The 13,616-nt window shown below is 47.4% G+C and overlaps 1 protein-coding gene across 1 annotated transcript; it reads left to right on the top strand.

Annotated features, from left to right (window-relative positions):
- The first annotated feature begins 2,213 nt into the window (after positions 1-2,213).
- Positions 2,214-12,371, top strand: HSPB6 (heat shock protein family B (small) member 6). Its single transcript, XM_088459357.1, has 3 exons — positions 2,214-2,482; positions 10,598-10,720; positions 11,895-12,371. Exons 1-3 carry the CDS (start codon positions 2,288-2,290, stop codon positions 12,069-12,071), a joined length of 495 nt encoding a protein of 164 aa, XP_088315483.1. The 5' UTR covers positions 2,214-2,287; the 3' UTR covers positions 12,072-12,371.
- Positions 12,372-13,616: the final 1,245 nt, after the last annotated feature.

Genomic DNA, 13,616 nt, shown 5'->3' with positions numbered 1-13,616 from the left:
CTTTTTCCTTGTCAGTTATTCCATATGGGTTTATTTTCCCCTCCGCTATATCGCAGACCTAATCCTTAGTATTGGCGTCTGCCATCTCCAGCTGCCGCGCTGTGTGTGCGTCCCGTCTGACTCACCTGCTATAAATTCATATTGGACCCTTCTCTGGATTATCTCTAATCCCCAGCATTGCTCTGTCCTGCACACAGCGCCCTCTGCTGCCAGACACCCTGACTGACTGACGGGCGGGCGGGGATGGGTACAGACTGGCCCTGTGCAAATGTTGTGACTGCTATGGAAACTTGCACAAACTGCGACATATCTGCCTATATATAACCCTGGGGGCTCAGGTTTCTGTGATGATACCAGATAGGGGACACACATTTAACCCATCTTTGTGCGGCCAGGTTCCCGGGCAGAGGATCCTCCTGACAATTCATTTGCTTTAGTTATCAAACCGGTGAATAGAATTGACATTTTGTCCACTCAGTTATTATTATCATTTATTTTTAGTGGCCACACAATTTCAGCAGCACCGTGCAGGCACTATACAGGTATCAGTGAAACTGGATGCAATATATTCACAAGTTAGTTGTGTGTTTCCGCGGTGACCGTAATGCATTGCTCATAGACCACTTTCAGAATACGTGATGTCACAGGAAGTGGGCAGGGCCTGCTCGTGGAATACATACCGGCCAGACAAAGGCAGCAGATATTTATTTCATTAGTATAAATAACGCCAGAAATTAAAGTTGTTGGGAGTCACAGAACCATCCTGGCCTCTAACCTAATGCTGGCCATGCACGGGACGATTTTTAACACGATTTTGGCATTTTCTACAGGTTGGTCAGACCAATCGTTTGCAAATAGTTGTATTTTGAGTCTTCTGCGACCCCTATGTTCGTCCCCGCCATCGTCTAGTTGTGTCGCTGATCAGATGGTTTTGCAGAGAGATCTCAACTGATCATGTACGATGTGATACAATTCTATGCATCTTATCCTATGATCTTAATGACCAATCGTACACCATATCACTACATCTTATGAAGAATTTCATGGGAAATCGTACAACTCATCTTACCAACTTTGATTCTCACTGTGTATGGGGGCCTTTAGCTGCCACTTTGCTTTGGAAATCCACAGGGGACCCGCGGAGGTTTCCTGCTGCACCTGAGCTGGTAATCAGTGACAAATACGGGTCTGTACACCCATGCTCCTGTGTAATATGTCCTATATCGGATTCAAACTGATTGACATTCAGGGACCGTTTGTTGCGGCAAAAAAAGCAGGCGTGTCGCGGATGTTTTAGGGCGTGTGTCAACAAACTGCAGCGATTCCGTACGCAGGAAACTTGGCGCCAGTGTCTCAGGGCCTGATTCAGAGCTGGAGCCTCTTTCAGAGCGCTCGCTCTGAATCAGGGCGTTTTTTTTTTTGGAGCCGGCCTCCTGGTCACCCACAGCTTTTGCGAGCGGCCAGGTGATGGTCGCAACCATCGGGCTTGCGACGTGACCCTTGTGGTAGGGTCTCGTTCCCACAAGCCCCAGTGAGCTTCTGGCTCTAATAGAGCTGGAAGCTCTCCACTGACATCATGAGTGATGTCAATAGGGCCGTCCTCAAACGGCAGGCGTTCCTTCGGAAACGCTTCCATTTGGCCAGCCACCCCCCCTACAAAAAGTGATTTCTCGCTTGCTCCGGGGCTCGTGCATGCATGTGCGCACTGCCCGGCCATCGACCCCCTTATGAGCACATAGCGCTTGCGAGCGGGTCTGAATCAGGCCCTCAGTTCCTGCAGCCATTCTGCGCATTGTTCAGATGGTCGATCATCGAAGGATCTGCTCACACTTCTGCGCGCTTGTACGCCCTTTCTTGGATCTACGAAGCCTCCGGTGGGTGTCACAATATATTTCTAGTCACCTGCGATTGCGTTTGCACATATTCGCACAGCCGCTGGTTTACGGGACCGCAGCAGCGATTGCATTAGTGTACATACCTGCACCAGGCCCAGGCTGCGCAGAGTGCGGAAAGTGCAGGGTAACCACCATCGCCTCACCATACACCATCGCTTTATCCCGGTCATGTCTATTTGTGTGGAATTGCTCAGCCACTCTCTCTGTATATCTATTTTTGACGTTATCCCCGTCCCGGGCTGGATTCTTTCCACATACCTCCTGGAAGTAGCAGCCAACTCTAGAGCGTTTGCTGTGTCCCGGGGAGGGGAGGGGGAGTAGTATATTAGCAGCCAGGGTCTCACACTCTCAGTCTTCATCTGGAAGGAGCTACGCCACAGCACCTGCAGATCATGGACATAACAATCCACCACCCCTGGATGCGCCGGCCTGTCCTGGCCCCCCCACTCATCCCCAGCCGCATCCTGGGACAGAGATTTGGAGAGGGGGTCTTCGAGACGGATCTGTTTTCTGCGATGCCCATGAGCTTAAATCCCTATTACTACCGATGCCCCAGCATCCCAATGCCGGAGCCCGGACTGTCTGAGGTCAGGACGTGTGTCTGTGTATGTGCCATGAGTCCTGATAGGCACCTGCCTAGGGGCAGCACTACTGGGGGGCAGCGAATACATCGGTTCTCTTTCTTCATTTTAGTTTTGCTATTTGATCTTTGTGTCTATTGTTTTTCCCAGTGATGGAGGAGGGGGGTGGGGTGTTTTGGAGAAAGGGGCACACGTATGTGGTAATAGTTGCCAGCTGTCCGTAATTTGCATGGACAGTCCCAAGTTTTAAAGAGTCCCTCTTTTTCATGATTAACCAACAGCACCTTTATAACTTTCATTTTTCTGCATTTCAGATGCAATTCTCTGTATCGTTATTCTTCGGGTTTATAAATGACTGGCAAATGTACCTGTTACCCCAGCTGCTCCACCCACTCCCATAATACTCACCCCTCCACACACATACACCCCATTCCTGGTCCTCCTCTGCCTCGTTGCTGTGCCGCCCGCTTGCATGTCACAGCTAATGTGCAGGGCGCATGATGTGGGAGCTGGGGCACGCGCTGTTTGTGCGCACTCTGCAACCACGAATAGGTCGTCACGCAAATGTGATAATCTTATTTTTTTTATCAGGGACCAATTTTATAATAACAGATTGCATAGAAGAGTCATTCAAATGCACAAAGGTATATTATTATAAACTTCAGTAACAATGGCATCATGTGGCTTGTAGTTCTCCACCGAGACCATATAGCGGGTGACTGGCTTACAGGCAGGGGCACAGCAGCAGGTTGTCCCTGGTAGTGACTTTACAACGTCAGTAGCAGTGTGTGGGGCCCACAGTCACTCAGCGTCCGTAACAGCAGGGCCGGTGATACCATTAGGCAGCTTTAGGGGTGCCAGCCACTGGGGCGCACTGCTGAGTCCACAAATAAAAAAAGGATGTCTCTTTCAGTCCCAGACAGGTTTTGTGTGTTTTAATGAGTGCTGACAGGGTGTGTGTATGTGTGTGTGCGTTTAATGAGTGCTGGCAGGGTGTGTGTATATGTGGGTGAGAGGGTAATGGGTACTGACACATATTGGAGCACAGATGTATGGCATAAATATATTGGGGTATGGATGTGTGTTATAATGTATTGGGGGTACAGCTGTTTGGCATATAAAGAATTTGGGGCACATGTGTGGCATATGTACTAGGGATATTGTTTGGCATAATTTATGGCTATGTGGCATACAATAACTTTGGTGCACAGCTGCATGGCATAAGTATTAGGGGCACAGATGTGTGGCATATTATGTAATGGAGGCATTGATGTGTAGCATAATTATGAATTGGGGCTACAGCTGTGTGGCATATAATGATGGAACATAACATATTATGAATTGGGGGCAGTGTTATGTGGCACAGTATGATTTTGGGTCTCTGCTGTGTGGTATATTATATATTGGCGTTACTAATATGTGGCATAGTATGGTTTTGGGTCTCTGCTGTGTGGTATATTATATATTGACGTTACTAATAAGTGGCATAGTATGATTTTGGGTCTCTGCTGTGTGGCATATTATATATTGGCGTTACTAATATGTGGCACAGTATGATTTTGGGTCTCTGCTGTGTGGTATATTATATATTGGCATTACTAATATGTGGCATAGTATGATTTTGGGTCTCTGCTGTGTGGCATATTATATATTGGCGTTACTAATATGTGGCACAGTATGATTTTGGGTCTCTGCTGTGTGGTATATTATATATTGGCGTTACTAATATGTGGCACAGTATGATTTTGGGTCTCTGCTGTGTGGTATATTATATATTGGCGTTACTAATATGTGGCACAGTATGATTTTGGGTCTCTGCTGTGTGGTATATTATATATTGGCGTTACTAATATGTGGCACAGTATGATTTGGGTCTCTGCTGTGTGGTATGTTATATATTGGCGTTACTAATATGTGGCACAGTATGATTTTGGGTCTCTGCTGTGTGGTATATTATATATTGGCGTTACTAAGATGTGGCACAGTATGATTTTGGGTCTCTGCTGTGTGGTATATTATATATTGGCGTTACTAATATGTGGCATAGTATGATTTTGGGTCTCTGCTGTGTGGTATATTATATATTGGCGTTACTAATATGTGGCATAGTATGATTTTGGGTCTCTGCTGTGTGGCATATTATATATTGGCGTTACTAATATGTGGCATAGTATGATTTTGGGTCTCTGCTGTGTGGTATATTATATATTGGCGTTACTAATATGTGGCACAGTATGATTTTGGGTCTCTGCTGTGTGGTATATTATATATTGGCGTTACTAATATGTGGCACAGTATGATTTTGGGTCTCTGCTGTGTGGTATATTATATATTGTCATTACTAATATGAGGCATAGTATGATTTTGGGTCTCTGCTGTGTGGTATATTATATACTGGCGTTACTAATATGTGGCATAGTATGATTTTGGGTCTCTGCTGTGTTGTATATTATATATTGGCGTTACTAATATGAGGCATAGTATGATTTTGGGTCTCTGCTGTGTTGTATATTATATACTGGCGTTACGAATATGTGGCATAGTATGAATAGGAGGGAACAGGGGCGGTGGGTGTATTGTTGCCTAGGGCGCCCAGACACCTTGCACCAGTCCTGCATAACAGCACTGCGTAAGTCGCACTGGGTGTGTCTGAGCGCATCTCCCTCCCCGTCTCTGTATCCCCTAAGCTGGCTGGTACACGACTCCAGAACCCAGCCTATGGCAGAGCGATGGTTACTATAGTCTCAGGACAGACCAGTAAAATGCATCTTTATTTCCCTTTTACGATCTGTTTTTGTAGCATTATGTCCAAGTGTCTCCTCTGTCAGTGCAATAATCATCCCTAACGTGCTCCTGAGTGACATTATCCTGGTGGCACAATCTGTTCCAGGAATTCCCTAGGGGGATCGGTTCCATTACTTGGAACAAAAGTTCTGTTTGATTCATGGGGGAGAGGTATCAAGCCTTTTACAGAGTGGAGAAGTTGCCCATAGCAACCATACCCATTAGTTGCCCATTACCTATAGCAACCATAGCTGATTGGTTGCTATAGGTAACTTCAAAACTTTGTCTCTCTCCAAGGTCTGATACATCTCCTCTGAAGAGTTAAAGTAGGAAGCGCCCCGCATGGAGACTGCCCCGTTCCCCACAGCACTGCTGCTGCTACGCTCAGCTGGGCATCTCGGGGAGGAACTCTTCCTGACTTGACGGTGAGCCGGGCTGAAGTGCCAGATGGTGTCATAGTGTCATTTTCACCCAGTGAGCACATAACCCACAATACACCGCGCTCGGGGAGGAATTTCAGCTGTACCTCTGCAGCCCCCAGGGTTTCCTGGGCTCATAGTAACAAGCAGAAGTCCTTTGGTTTCTACAGTATATACTTTGAGTGATATATATTTTTTTATTTTTGAATTAGACTGTTTTAGATGTAACCGGCTACATAGGCCCAAATAGATTACTGATCCCATAAACATCTGACTGGAATCACAGCTGCCAGCTTTCCCAGTCTATTACCATGTCTGCAGCCATGGTGTGCCCGCTCCCGGTATAACTCTGCATGCGTATGACCACCTGTAGTGACGGCGTGGGCAGGGTCAGTGCTGCGTGCACCAGTAGCCAGTAGTAGGCCGTTACTAGAATAAGAGGGCGACGGGGTGGCCAGCACTTCCGATGCGCAGTAGGCGGTCCTCGTGGGACGTGACCAATGGCTTGAGGCATTTCCACACTGCTTTGCGGTCTAATCTCTGCACCTGCCTTATATTCTAATATGTAGGGAGCTATGTGGTTGGCGTAAAATGCTAATTATCTACACGTGTTCACATGCATCTAGACTCATTGCGCGTTAAATAGCCTTTCTTCCATGTTGTTGCGACTTGGTAGCGCCAAGCGTCTTTTTGTGCAACTTTTTTTCCTTAAAATGCATCTTATTCACAAAGTGATGCGAATATGACACACAAGCAGCTTCTGCTGAGTAAAATGATATGCGGCACGCCTATATTCTGTGTGTGACTGCGGGTGCGTTACCGTGTCACAGCCGCAGATATAACCGCAGACGCACACAGAATGAGCATACATCTGTATCCTCCATCATTAGCCCTTCATTACTAATCTCTCATCCTCCATCATTCATAAACACCCATCCGTCATGAATCCCTCGTCCCCCATCTCTCATCACTAATCCCTCATCCTCCATCATTCATAAACACCCATCCGTCATGAATCCCTCATCCTCCATCATTCATAAACCCCATTCTTCATCACGAATCCCTCATCCTCCATAATTCATAAACCCCCATTCTTCATCATGAATCTCTCATCCTCCATCATTCATAAACCCCCATTCTTCATCATGAATCCCTTATCTTCCATCATTCATAAACCCTCATTCTTCATCACTAATCCCTCATCCACCATCATTCATAAACCCCCATTCCGCATCACTAATCCCTCATCCTCCATCATTCATAACCACCCATCTCTCATCCTCCATTCCTCATCACTAATCCCTCATCCTCCATCATTCATAACCACCCATCTCTCATCATGAATCCCTTATCCTCCATCATTAATAAACCTCCATTCCTCATCATGAATCTCTCATCCTCCATCATTCATAAACCTCCATTCCTCATCATGAATCTCTCATCCTCCATCATTCATAAACCTCCATTCCTCATCATGAATCTCTCATCCTCCATCATTCATAAACCTCCATTCCTCATCACTAATCTCATCCTCCGTCATTCATAACCACCCATCTCTCATCATGAATCCCTTATCCTCCATCATTCATAAACCTCCATTCCTCATCACTAATCCCTCATCCTCCATCATTCATAACTACCCATCTCTCATCATGAATCCCTCATCCTCCATCATTCATAAACCTCCATTCCTCATCATGAATCCCTTACCCTCCATCATTCATAAACCCCCATCTCTCGTGAATCCCTCATCCGCCATCATTCATAAACCTCCATTCCTCATCACTAATCCCTCATCCTCCATCATTCATAACCACCCATCTCTCATCATGAATCCCTCACCCTCCATCATTCATAAACCTCCATTCCTCATCATGAATCCCTCATCCTCCATCATTCATAAACACTCATCCTCCATCATTCATAACCACCCATCTCTCATCATGAATCCCTCACCCTCCATCATTCATAAACCTCCATTCCTCATCATGAATCCCTTACCCTCCATCATTCATAAACACCCATCCCTCATCACTAATCCCTCATCCTCCATAAACACCCATCCCTCATCACTAATCCCTCATCCTACATCATTCATAACCACACATCTCTCATCATGAATCCCTCATCCTCCATCATTCATAAACACCCATCCCTCATCATGAATCCCTTATTGCTATGGATTCCCAGGCTGTTCCATGTAAACCCCTAGAACCCAGGCTAGTGAGGTCTTCCGTCACTAACAGCCACCTGCTGTTCCCTTAGAACTGGGAGACGTTCACCGGTACTTAAGTGGTCGTCTGGACTTATTACTCGAAGTAGTAGGGCATTACACTAGGTTACCTTCGGAACCCAGAGAATAACGGAAGATACTGAAAACTGAGAGAAGTCAGTAGTTTGGCTAAGAAGCCGATGGTGCTGCTATGAGAGCCGATAGTACGGCTTTGAACACCGTTGATGCGGCTAAAGCTGATAGTACAATTAGAAGAGTTGATGCAGTGGCTTGGAGGCCACTGATGCTGCTTTGAGAGCCGGTGATGAGATGCGGCTTTGAGCCGATAGTGTGGCTGCATAGGTGGTGGTGAGATGTGGCTTTGAAAACCAGTAGTATGGCTTGTAGACCAGTAGTGAGATGCAGCTCTGAGAGCTGGTTGTATGGCTTGTAAGCCGGTGGTGAGATGCGGCTTTGAGCCGGTAGTGTGGCTGGAGAGCTGGTGGTGCGATGCGGCTTTGAGAGCCGGTAGTATGGCTTGTAAGCCGGTGGTGAGATTTAGCTTAGAGCCGGTAGTGTGGCTGGAAAGCTGGTGGTGAAACGCGGCTTTGAGAGCCGGTGGTATGGCTGCAGAGGTGGTGGTGAGATGTGGCTTCAAGAGCTGGTGGTGTGGCTGGAAAGCCAGTGGTGCGATGCGGCTTTGAGAGCCGGTAGTATAGCCTGTGAGCCGGTGGCGAGATGCGGCCTTGAGCTGGTGGTGTGCCTGGAGAGCCGGTGGTGAGAGGCGGCCTTGAAGCCGGTAGTAGCTTGGGAGCTGGTAGTGCGGCTGGAAAGCAGATGGAGTGGCAATGAAGCCGGAAGCAGCTTGGGAGCTGACGGTGCAGCTGGGAAGCCGATGTTGCTGGATACCAAAACAAGGAGAAACACAGCACTGACCATGCAGCTGAGCTGAGATCCACAAGGAACGCTATAGTTGGCGAGGCGACAAAGGGCCAGCGTGCAGAAATAGGGGAAGAAATCAATCAAGTCGCGGCTGCGAAGAACACGCGACGTCCGTCCCTGACTGTGAGCAGCTGCAGGTGGCACAGAGCCAGTATTTTGCAAAGGGCTAATGTACAATACCTCATAGCAACTAATCAGACACTTACATTTGCTGACGTTGTGTGGGAATATTGCACGAAATGCAATATTTTGTAGTAACCAATCAGAAATGAGCTTCATTGTCTAGCTTTTAATAGATTGTTTAAAGCTAGGTGGTAATTTAAGGTTACCTCACATTTGCTAGTAGAGAGCCTCCAATGGAACAGGTTACTCTTAGTCAGGACCAAGGGGGTTTGGAATATCTACCTTTATATGTGTATGTAGAGAAGCCATAGCGATGCTTTCCTCTGTCTCTTAGGGGTATATTTACTAAAGTGCAGGTTTTTAGAAGTGGAGATGTTGCCCATAGCAACTAATCAGATTATAGCTATTATCTTCTAGAGCACAGGTTCTCAAACTCTGTCCTCAGTCAGTGAGTAATGAATACACCTGTGCACCAGCTGGGTGACCTGGGAAATGTGTCAGTGAGTAATGATTACACCTGTGCACCTGCTGAGTGACCTGGGAAATGGGTCAGCGAGTAATGATTACACCTGTGCACCTGCTGGGTGACCTGGGAAATGGGTCAGTGAGTAATGATTACACCTGTGCACCTGCTGGGTGACCTGGGAAATGGGTCAGTGAGTAATGATTACACCTGTGCACCTGCTGGGTGACCTGGGAAATGTGTCAGTGAGTAATGAATACACCTGTGCACCTGCTGGGTGACCTGGGAAATGTGTCAGTGAGTAATGAATACACCTGTGCACCTGCTGGGTGACCTGGGAAATGTGTCAGTGAGTAATGAGTACACCTGCGCACCTGCTGGGTGACCTGGGAAATGTGTCAGTGAGTAATGAATACACCTGTGCACCTGCTGGGTGACCTGGGAAATGGGTCAGTGAGTAATGATTACACCTGTGCACCTGCTGGGTGACCTGGGAAATGTGTCAGTGAGTAATGAATACACCTGTGCACCTGCTGGGTGACCTGGGAAATGTGTCAGTGAGTAATGAATACACCAGTGCACCTGCTGGGTGATCTGGAAAACATGACCTGTGAGTAGCTCTCAAGGTTGGCTACCCCTGTGCTAAATAAATGTTAAATTGAATCGGATTGGTTGCTATGGGCAACATCTCTACTTTTAAAAACCCTCACTTTAGTAAATATACCCCCTGGTGAGTACTTTTATTCAAAAGTTTATCTACCTTATTATCAGACCACATCATGTACAATGCTTCTATTTCACAAATTTGTGACCATAGACCACAGTTACTGGCCAGACATAGGATGTAGTCTCACCTGTACTGTACAATCCCCTGTGCCCCTTATCCGAATCGTATACACTTTACCAGCAGCGGAAGCATGTACAGCCACGCCTCTGCCTGATGTGTGTAATCTGGGAACATGGCTGTATACCTATCCCATGTTATATGTGTGTGCAGCCACACCCCTGGGATATACGCATGATCTGAGGTCTGTACCCAATCCCATGTTACATACGTGTGCAGCCACACCCCTGGGTGATACGCAAGATCTGAGGGGGCATCCTCGAGCACTGTAAATGTAAAATAATAATAATATACAATGTGTATGTATCAATCTCTGTGCTTACTTTCCGCTCAGGTAAAGCTGGACAAGGATCAGTTCTCTGTACTCCTGGATGTCAAACACTTCTCGCCTGAAGAGCTGACAGTCAAAGTCATTGGAGACTATGTAGAAGTTCATGCCAAGCACGAAGAGCGCCAGGTAACTGATGAGAAGTATACATGTATACAGTCATGTACCCCCAACATGTTTAATCTTATATCTAATGCATGAATAATGATATTATTATAAAGCAGTATTTAGGTCTATCTGAAAGAAATACTGCACCTCAGACTGTAGATTATAATGGATATTAGATCCATAACCAGCATTTCCCTCCATGTGGTCACAGAATGCTGAGACTTGTAGTATCCGTATAAATATACAGCAGCGAGGGTGTTATTCTGTATATACTTGTACTGTAGTGATGTAACTGCTTTCATGTACCGCAGGGACCTAGGACCTCATTCAGAGTCGGTCGTAAGCGGCCGCTCGGTTGTACCCAGCGATGTTCGCAAAACAGCGCATGCGTAAGTTTCGCAATGCACGTGTGCAAACTAGCTGTTGCGATCGGGAAATTTTTCTCTCCTTCAACTTGGCCAGGTCGTTAGTTTGAGTGACAGAATGAGGAGTTTGTGGGTGGTAACAGGGGAAGGTGCTTGTGAACGGGGGAGTGGAGATCCGAACGCAGGCGTGCCTGACTATGCAAACTGCATTTTAACTAAGTAGTGTCATGGCACATGTGACATGGGAGGTTTTACACTGAGCTGATCGCAGTGCTTAAGAGAGGGTATGGTCAACCTTAAGGTCTACGACCAGCTCCGATGGTTCCAGATGGTCTCGATTAATCCTTATATGCCCGGAGCTGACTTGTAATGCGTACGAGAAGTGGGCGTTTTTTTTAGTCTTACGGCCGCATCCTCCCCTCACTCGTCCGGCTAACGATCCCATCTTAACGACGCAAATTGCGAGCGCTTCATTTGCATATCCGGCCCCTTTTCCCTTACGACCGAGCGGCCGCAACGACTGACTCTGAATGAGGTCCCTAATCTCTGGTATATTATAATAAATACTATGTACATGTAATAAAACCCGTCCTCTTTGCCGCCTTGTGGTTTTCAAACTCCTCCTCAGTGGCTGTAATATGATAAGTTAGGGGCATTACTCTTATATAACTGACTGGCTTATATACATCACTTATCCAGGATCCATGCCTTGGGCCGTAACTGGCACCAGTCTGCGAGCAAGCCCAGCCCATATGTCCCGTGGGTGAAGAGTTGCTGGGTGTTGTTGTGTATCTAGTTAATAACGAATAAACCTATTGTCTGTCTCACAGGACGAGCACGGCTTCATCTCCCGGGAGTTCCACCGTCGCTATAAGGTCCCCCCAACAGTCAACCCCTCTGCAATAACTTCCGCTCTGTCTGCGGAGGGCCTGCTGTCCATCCAGGCTCCGGTCACTGACAGCACCAAGCCCGAAGAGAGACACATTCCCATCGCAAAGGAGAAGTGAGGCTGGGAGCACTCTGCAATCCCTACATCAGCGGCCTCTCCCTCACATGGATACAGCACAGAGGCCCTCACAGTGCCCACATGGGGTGCCACCGGCTTTATAGTGTGCAGTAATTGCTTTACTTTCCAATACTTCCATGTAGAGAATTCCAGGTACTCCGGTGATGTCCTGTCTCCCCATAAATACTTATCAATGACGGAGATAACCTGGCTGATAATTTGAAGGCGGCGCCTTTAGTTCCAAACATTGCTGTCAAATTCAGATCACCAGAATAAAGGAGGCTTTGGATGGATTTGAAAAGATTTCAGTGTCCTCTTTTATATGATGAAATATTTACTGTAGAGCTCCATTAGCACATCCCAATGTAATTTTACAATCATCCTCGTTAGCCCCTTTTGCATATGCAGTGTCCAGCAGGGGTTGGGTATGAAATGTCAACAGCCGGGAAGCCGTCTGACTAAATACCGACGCCACAAGCCCGAATGCTGAAGATCCCAACTGGGGCTTCATAGTACCAAAACCCTCCCGGGGTAGTGCCTGATCCTAACCTACCCCCTGGTGGGGCCTAACCCTAACCCACCCTCCCCGCACCCTAACCCTAAGTCCCCCCGGGGGTGCCTAAACCTAACCCTCCCCCCTGCGGCAAAGCGCTAACAGTGCCCAGCTTACCTTCGTTCGGGAAGCCGTCTGTCTAGATTACGGTGTTAGTTGTCTTCAGTTCCGCGTTGGGATTTCAACGCTGGGATTTAGTCAGACAACTTCCCGGCCATCAGCATTTTGACCGGATCCTATCCAGCACAAGTCATTGATTAGCTAATTGTTTTCCTTCCTTCTATTTTGTTCTGCTCCACTCACCGAACTTCAAAAGAAAATGAGTGCTCATCCCCAGCCAGTTTGATTAGAGTGGGGGCCCATTAGCCAGGGTAGGGGAGAGGCACAATATTCCCAATGCGCATCTGTGGTTCTAAACAGCCAGCTCTCCGGCTAGAGTGCTCTGGGCAGGGTGCAGGAGCGGAACACAGTATAATCCATCAGCGCTGTATTACTTCTCAGCCAGCTCTCCCGCTAGAGTGCTCTGGCAGGGTGCAGGAGTGGAACACAGTATAATGTATCAGCGCTGTATTACTTCTCAGCCAGCTCTCCCGCTAGAGTGCTCTGGGCAGGGTGCAGGACAGGAACACAGTATAATGCATCAGCGCTGTATTACTTCTCAGCCAGCTCTCCCGCTAGAGTGCTCTGGGCAGGGTGCAGGACCGGAGCACAGTATAATGTATCAGCGCTGTATTACTTCTCAGCCAGCTATCCCGGTAGAGTGCTCTGGGCAGGGTGCAGGACAGGAACACAGTATAATCCATCAGCGCTGTATTACTTCTCATCCAGCTCTCCCGCTAGAGTGCTCTGGGCAGGGTGCAGGACAGGAATACAGTATAATCCATCAGCGCTGTATTACTTCTCAGCCAGCTCTCCCGCTAAAGTGCTCTGGGCAGGGTGCAGGAGCGGAACACAGTATAATGCATCAGCGCTGTATTACTTTTCAGCCAGTTC

This window comes from Taudactylus pleione, unplaced genomic scaffold (genome assembly GCF_031769625.1).
Source record: "Taudactylus pleione unplaced genomic scaffold, aTauple2 ptg000906l, whole genome shotgun sequence".
In the NCBI taxonomy this organism is placed as follows: Eukaryota; Metazoa; Chordata; class Amphibia; order Anura; family Myobatrachidae; genus Taudactylus; species Taudactylus pleione.
The sequence above is the reverse complement of the archived record's forward strand: the minus strand, read 5'-3'. Positions and strand labels throughout refer to the sequence as shown.

What these genes read in the sequence shown, in the direction of transcription:
- HSPB6 (XM_088459357.1), top strand. Translation starts at nt 2,288, where the DNA reads ATGGACATAACAATCCACCACCCCTGGATGCGCCGGCCTGTCCTGGCC. An exon ending in CGGAGCCCGGACTGTCTGAG is followed by an intron (nt 2,483 to 10,597) that starts GTCAGGACGTGT and finishes CTTTCCGCTCAG; the next exon opens with GTAAAGCTGGACAAGGATCA. An exon ending in CCAAGCACGAAGAGCGCCAG is followed by an intron (nt 10,721 to 11,894) that starts GTAACTGATGAG and finishes TCTGTCTCACAG; the next exon opens with GACGAGCACGGCTTCATCTC.